General features: G+C 35.5%; 2 protein-coding genes across 2 annotated transcripts; both read left to right on the top strand.

Moving 5' to 3' along the window:
* Positions 1 to 507: 507 nt before the first annotated feature.
* On the top strand, positions 508 to 2517 carry LOC116351226. Its single transcript, XM_031783306.1, has 4 exons — positions 508 to 611; positions 692 to 1466; positions 1560 to 1906; positions 2002 to 2517. The coding sequence occupies exons 1-4, from the start codon at positions 508 to 510 to the stop codon at positions 2318 to 2320; spliced, it is 1545 nt and encodes a 514-aa protein (XP_031639166.1). The 3' UTR covers positions 2321 to 2517.
* A 2446-nt stretch (positions 2518 to 4963) lies between these two features.
* On the top strand, positions 4964 to 7837 carry LOC116351227. Its single transcript, XM_031783307.1, has 5 exons — positions 4964 to 5197; positions 5801 to 5931; positions 6012 to 6786; positions 6880 to 7226; positions 7322 to 7837. The coding sequence occupies exons 1-5, from the start codon at positions 4964 to 4966 to the stop codon at positions 7638 to 7640; spliced, it is 1806 nt and encodes a 601-aa protein (XP_031639167.1). The 3' UTR covers positions 7641 to 7837.
* Positions 7838 to 7982: the final 145 nt, after the last annotated feature.

Below are 7982 nucleotides of genomic sequence, written 5' to 3'. Positions count from 1 at the left end.
GTACGTGCGCTTATACGTTTTTACATCTTTTACATCTATTACCATACGATTTTTCGACTGTGCGAAGATACGCACAAAGAGTAACGAATCAGTCGAAAAATCGTATGGTCACTAGATGTAAAAGATGTAAAACCGTATGAGCGCACGTACCAGTCGGTTTTGCGTATAGCGTCGGCTGATATTTTCTTACTGTGTAACAATGTTGGTAAACTTTTCACTAAACTGAAAGACAAATGCTCAACCATGGACAAGGTGGAAGTTGTTTAACTTGTTAAATGTAAAGATTGTAACAAGTGTTATATTGGTACAACAGGTCAATTTGTTCGAGAAAGAATGAGACAACATGAGTTGGATTGCAAACATAAACGTTCATCTAGAATTTTTTCAATCATCTACCTTAAGTATACCACAAGTCAAAAAAAGTGTACCTCGAAGTTGAAAAAAATATTCATGGGTCAATATTTCTGTATATTCAACAAGAAGCCGAGTGTGATGCACAAGATATGGATGAACAAGAAGCAAGTGGATGAACAAGAAGCCGAGTGTGATGCAACAGAATATGCAGTGCCACATGGTTGGCTTCAACACACCAGCGACAAACAAAACGAATGGTAAGTTTTTTTTCACATTAATACTTAACACTGAAATGAAGATGGTTTTTATTTTCAATTTTTTTCTTTCTTTGCTCAAGGTACAAGTACGTTTACGAAATGATAAGACTGCAATTGTGGATTGACGATCGCAATATTCTGCCGCAAAATGAAGATAACCAATGGAAAACTTTCAATGCAATTCCACAAAATGGCAATGATCTACATCACATTCGCTTCGACACCGAAGGCTGGATTGATGTTACTAATTTACTGTTGTCAAACTCATTTAAAACACAGAGAAATGCAAAAGGTGCTTGGGATACTGACGACATGAATAACTTTTGGAAACGCTTTGTCGATATCGAAAAATTGAACAAACCGAGCCAAAAATTCGGCTTCTCGTTCACCACGAATGGTATAAGCGCTCATTTGGTTAGACCCAAGCGATGTGCTACCGTTGATGAGCAGCAACAAGATCAGCAGCCAAGCACAAGCACCAGCAACAACAATAACAGTAACAGTCGTCCACCGGTAATTATACCGCCCGATGTCCAAGCAGCATACGAAACGGAAAAGCGTATTACAAAAATTTATGGTGATGATCCTGGCATGAAAGTTATGGTTGCCTCCACATGTCTGGACTTGGAGACAGGCATTGAAACATCGTATCGTTTAAAAACGAAGCAATGGCATCATCGGTCGGGCACTTTTAGAAGACGAACAAAACTCTTTCGCTACACCGGCGACTTTGAGAAAAGGTGTAAACAAATCCGCGAAAACCACGATGAGTACCCGCAGCAACCATCGCCCAAAAGTCGAAATTTCGATAAATATCTCGACTATCAAATTCGAGTGTTCAACGAATCGTGTGAAGTGAGTTGTTTTTGTTATTTTTTTTGTACAAAAAGTTTCCTTCAATGTTTATTGGCTACATGTATTACTGTTTATCGTTTTTTCGATATTTAGGTGAAATATCAAGATCCTGTTACACGATTGAAATTCGACAAGTACGTTGAACGAGAGAAAATGTTTCATGTTATAGCGAAGGAAATGACCGGTCTGGCAAAGAAAATCGAAAACCGTGCGGATCGAACAATCATTTATGCGGTAGGCGATGCAAGATTTGCCGCTGGTTCGCCCATAAAAGGACATCTACGCATGCCAATAAGAGGCATTATCGCTATACTGAACAAATACTATGTACTGTTAGTGGATGTGGATGAGTTTCGCACTTCAATGCTTTGCAGCCGTTGTCATTGTATGCTTCAAAAGCCAAAATACCATAAACCAGAGAGCAGAAACATTAAAGACCGGTAAGTGTTTGTTGAAAATAAAAGAATAATTTGTTTCACAATAAATTTTACAATGCAATATTGATGGGTTTTTACTTTTGTTGTTTTGTTTTCAGTTTTCTAGTTTGCCCCAACTGTAAACCGGCAAATAATGTTCTGCCCGTTCCGGTTACATGGGTTGGTCGAATTCATAATTCGAAGAAGCACCTGCCAAATGATGGAATGCATTTTGAATTCACTGCCGACAAACAACAGCAACGCATGAATCGCACAAAAGGAAAATATCTCACCATTATTTGGGATCGAGATAATAATGCGTCACGAAACATGATCTACAAGACGTTGTGTGCATTGACCAGAACACCCATGCATCATCATTTTAGCCGTGATACAAGCAGACCAACGGTCTTGGCTTGTACCACCAACCACAAATAAACCACAACAATAATTTCTACCTAGGGCGTCTTGTTTTATGATAAATAAGTAGTGATTCTAGGATTAAAGTACACTTTAATCCTTTAATCCACTTTGTTTTATGATAAATAAGTAGTGATCCTAGGATAAAAGTACACTTCGGTGTATTTGAATTTGCTTTTGAAATAAATCACAGCTTGTCCATATAGAATCGCAAATAACGCCTTAGTCAGTTTCAATTAGTGATAATATTTTTTTCTTTAATCAATTTATTGTTATATTATCTGGTTATTTAGGATTTGATATTCGTTAGAAATTGAATATAGCTAACCAAAATCATCACAATTTGATTCGTTCATAATTCAGTAAATACCAAATGTAACGTGGTTGGTTCAGACCTTGAATAAAGTGTGGTTATAACAAGAAAAGGAAAAAAGCATGAATATTTAGTTTTGTTTATTGAATGCTTTATTAATAATAATTACATTTCTGTTAAGAGTTTTCCAAATCGATTTTGTTCTACTTTTTGAATGCCATATCGCCAGTTTCCAAACTCAACTGCAATTGGATAAAGAGAAATGATGAATAGAAACATCTAAATCTGCTTCTACATCATAGGCTAATTAATTTTATGAATTATTTACTTACAACGCTTGTTGGTGAATTATAATTGAAGCAAACCGGGCAGATGCGCAATTGTTCAGATGCAATATTGAATGAATCATATGTCTTCTTACAATATATGCATATATAAAAAGCATGCCAACGTTCACGCATTATTATCTACGTATTTCTGAATTCAATTGAAAAAAATGTAGAAGACTTTTTATTGATTTGACAATATTCAACTGTAAATTATTTGTCGACGCTTCACCGTTCGAATACAATATGAAAATAAAGTATTTCCCAATATAAAAGTACTTTTTTTAAATGAATTTGCGTTTGATAAAATACAGAACGCACTCAGTAATATTCCACGAATAAATTCGAATTGAGTTATTTAAATAAAATTGTGATAAATAAAGCTTAAGTAAACTGAAAACTATACGATTTTATTGAATGTAAATATTTGTGCAAGTATTTAGACTAAAAAATGTGTTGACCACTTGAAATTCGAATGACCAATTATCTGTTTTCTTTTTTTAATAACAAAAGACATCAACCTATGCCTACCATACAGCAACTGAAAAAAACAATTCGAAAAAGACGACCTTGTTCATAGATAAATGAAACAAAAACAGGCACATTCAATGCTTTAAATCCTGGACAAAATGTATGATTATACTATAAGGAATGATACTGCTTCAACATTTCTCCTTTTTACATCTTTCTTTCATAATGCAAAATGTTGAAAAGTGTATGGGAAAGTGGAGTGAAGTGATAAGGGTTTTTGTGCACATCCCTAAAATTCACAATTTTTATTATTTCGATCAGTTGAATGTTCTAATCGATAGAGAATGGCCATAGCTAACACACTATAGTCGCGAAATTTAAAAAAAAATAAATTAAAAAAAATTATGGCAATTTTTGCAAACCATTGATTTTTGAGTCTCGAAAAAGTGGTGGGGCGAAGTGATAAATAATAAATTTTCCAACAAATGAAATATAAGGAGCAGTGAAATTGAAATGAAATGTTTATTTAATGAATAATAAATCAACAGACAATCAAAAAAAATCATTCATCGTCGAAATATCAGTGTCACAGTGGACTTAAGTGTCAAGTAAAGAAACTACTTTGAATATTGGCACATTTCAAATGAACCTCGTATCTGCATATGTTGCATTTGATCGAATTGTTTGCGGTTTGCTTCGTTGACATGGTTCCTAACGTAATTATCCTTTGGAGCCGTTATAACCCTTCAAGGAGGGGGCATTACACTAGAGTGGTTCAATTTTAACATTTTTTCAAGAATCAAAAAACTACCCCTATAACCTCTTTAGGAAGGTCATAGAAACATGACTATATCAACGAATTCGAAAAAAATGATTTTTGGTTAATCGAAATCAATCTATCAACTAACCATGCATCAGCACCATTGATTTATTTCCTACCCAAACATCACAAGACTAATATGCTGTTTCGACCGATTACAGCAGATTCAAATGGCTCAACAAGGAGATTATCTGAATATGCCACCAGCATACTAAACAAATTGGAAAAATCAGCATATCACTTGAAGAATTCGTATGAATTTTGTAATTTCATTAATAACTAGAAGTTTGATGAAGATGAGGTCATGGTAACGTTTGATGTAGTGTCTTTTTTTACAAATGCACCAGTTAATAAGATCATTGATGTTTTGGAATTGCGTTGGGATGAGATATCTAATCACACTACTTTGGATAAGTCAGAATTTATGTACAGGTAATTGCTACTTTGCATTTAATGGAAAGTTCTACAAACAATGTTATGGAACACCAATGGGAGCTCCAATTTAACCAATTTTGGTTGAATTATTGCTAGACTACATCTTGGATAAGATACAATTGATAATGGAACAACACTCAGCGAGATTGCGCATAATAAAAAAGTGTGTTGATGACATGTTTTTGATTGTTAAGAATGACCATATTGACGAAATATTGCTCCTTTTCAATTGTGTTGAAGACAGAATCCAATTTACTGTCGAATGTGAAGAGTCTAATTGTCTTCCATTTCTTGACATGACCGTATTTCGTGATTTGGACACTGGAACTTTTTATACTGAATGGTATAGAAAACCAGTTGCTTCGGGACTATTGCTTAACTACAAATCAATTCACCCCATGAATCAGAAGATTAGTGTCGTTACTGGGCTCATTGATCGTGATAATCGCCTTAGTCATACACGGTTCAAATATGAAAATGATGAACTAGTAACGAAGATGTTGACGGGAAACGATTACCCACTGAGATTGGTACGGAGATTGATCAATAGATATCACATATCTTTTAAGAATGTGTGTGATAATATTCGAATATCTTTTAAAAACACTACACAGTAAGAAAATATCAGCCGACGCTATACGCAAAACCGACTGGTACGTGCGCTTATACGTTTTTACATCTTTTACATCTATTACCATACGATTTTTCGACTGTGCGAAGATACGCACAAAGAGTAACGAATCAGTCGAAAAATCGTATGGTCACTAGATGTAAAAGATGTAAAACCGTATGAGCGCACGTACCAGTCGGTTTTGCGTATAGCGTCGGCTGATATTTTCTTACTGTGTAACAATGTTGGTAAACTTTTCACTAAACTGAAAGACAAATGCTCAACCATGGACAAGGTGGAAGTTGTTTAACTTGTTAAATGTAAAGATTGTAACAAGTGTTATATTGGTACAACAGGTCAATTTGTTCGAGAAAGAATGAGACAACATGAGTTGGATTGCAAACATAAACGTTCATCTAGAATTTTTTCAATCATCTACCTTAAGTATACCACAAGTCAAAAAAAGTGTACCTCGAAGTTGAAAAAAATATTCATGGGTCAATATTTCTGTATATTCAACAAGAAGCCGAGTGTGATGCACAAGATATGGATGAACAAGAAGCAAGTGGATGAACAAGAAGCCGAGTGTGATGCAACAGAATATGCAGTGCCACATGGTTGGCTTCAACACACCAGCGACAAACAAAACGAATGGTAAGTTTTTTTTCACATTAATACTTAACACTGAAATGAAGATGGTTTTTATTTTCAATTTTTTTCTTTCTTTGCTCAAGGTACAAGTACGTTTACGAAATGATAAGACTGCAATTGTGGATTGACGATCGCAATATTCTGCCGCAAAATGAAGATAACCAATGGAAAACTTTCAATGCAATTCCACAAAATGGCAATGATCTACATCACATTCGCTTCGACACCGAAGGCTGGATTGATGTTACTAATTTACTGTTGTCAAACTCATTTAAAACACAGAGAAATGCAAAAGGTGCTTGGGATACTGACGACATGAATAACTTTTGGAAACGCTTTGTCGATATCGAAAAATTGAACAAACCGAGCCAAAAATTCGGCTTCTCGTTCACCACGAATGGTATAAGCGCTCATTTGGTTAGACCCAAGCGATGTGCTACCGTTGATGAGCAGCAACAAGATCAGCAGCCAAGCACAAGCACCAGCAACAACAATAACAGTAACAGTCGTCCACCGGTAATTATACCGCCCGATGTCCAAGCAGCATACGAAACGGAAAAGCGTATTACAAAAATTTATGGTGATGATCCTGGCATGAAAGTTATGGTTGCCTCCACATGTCTGGACTTGGAGACAGGCATTGAAACATCGTATCGTTTAAAAACGAAGCAATGGCATCATCGGTCGGGCACTTTTAGAAGACGAACAAAACTCTTTCGCTACACCGGCGACTTTGAGAAAAGGTGTAAACAAATCCGCGAAAACCACGATGAGTACCCGCAGCAACCATCGCCCAAAAGTCGAAATTTCGATAAATATCTCGACTATCAAATTCGAGTGTTCAACGAATCGTGTGAAGTGAGTTGTTTTTGTTATTTTTTTTGTACAAAAAGTTTCCTTCAATGTTTATTGGCTACATGTATTACTGTTTATCGTTTTTTCGATATTTAGGTGAAATATCAAGATCCTGTTACACGATTGAAATTCGACAAGTACGTTGAACGAGAGAAAATGTTTCATGTTATAGCGAAGGAAATGACCGGTCTGGCAAAGAAAATCGAAAACCGTGCGGATCGAACAATCATTTATGCGGTAGGCGATGCAAGATTTGCCGCTGGTTCGCCCATAAAAGGACATCTACGCATGCCAATAAGAGGCATTATCGCTATACTGAACAAATACTATGTACTGTTAGTGGATGTGGATGAGTTTCGCACTTCAATGCTTTGCAGCCGTTGTCATTGTATGCTTCAAAAGCCAAAATACCATAAACCAGAGAGCAGAAACATTAAAGACCGGTAAGTGTTTGTTGAAAATAAAAGAATAATTTGTTTCACAATAAATTTTACAATGCAATATTGATGGGTTTTTACTTTTGTTGTTTTGTTTTCAGTTTTCTAGTTTGCCCCAACTGTAAACCGGCAAATAATGTTCTGCCCGTTCCGGTTACATGGGTTGGTCGAATTCATAATTCGAAGAAGCACCTGCCAAATGATGGAATGCATTTTGAATTCACTGCCGACAAACAACAGCAACGCATGAATCGCACAAAAGGAAAATATCTCACCATTATTTGGGATCGAGATAATAATGCGTCACGAAACATGATCTACAAGACGTTGTGTGCATTGACCAGAACACCCATGCATCATCATTTTAGCCGTGATACAAGCAGACCAACGGTCTTGGCTTGTACCACCAACCACAAATAAACCACAACAATAATTTCTACCTAGGGCGTCTTGTTTTATGATAAATAAGTAGTGATTCTAGGATTAAAGTACACTTTAATCCTTTAATCCACTTTGTTTTATGATAAATAAGTAGTGATCCTAGGATAAAAGTACACTTCGGTGTATTTGAATTTGCTTTTGAAATAAATCACAGCTTGTCCATATAGAATCGCAAATAACGCCTTAGTCAGTTTCAATTAGTGATAATATTTTTTTCTTTAATCAATTTATTGTTATATTATCTGGTTATTTAGGATTTGATATTCGTTAGAAATTGAATATAGCTAACCAAAATCATCACAATTTGATTCGTTCATAATT

The sequence above is a fragment of the Contarinia nasturtii genome, unplaced genomic scaffold (assembly GCF_009176525.2).
Source record: "Contarinia nasturtii isolate CC-2019 unplaced genomic scaffold, AAFC_CNas_1.1 Cnas_scaffold_4933, whole genome shotgun sequence".
Taxonomy (NCBI): domain Eukaryota; kingdom Metazoa; phylum Arthropoda; class Insecta; order Diptera; family Cecidomyiidae; genus Contarinia; species Contarinia nasturtii.
Note: the sequence above shows the minus strand (reverse complement) of the source record. Positions and strands in the feature narration are given on the sequence as shown.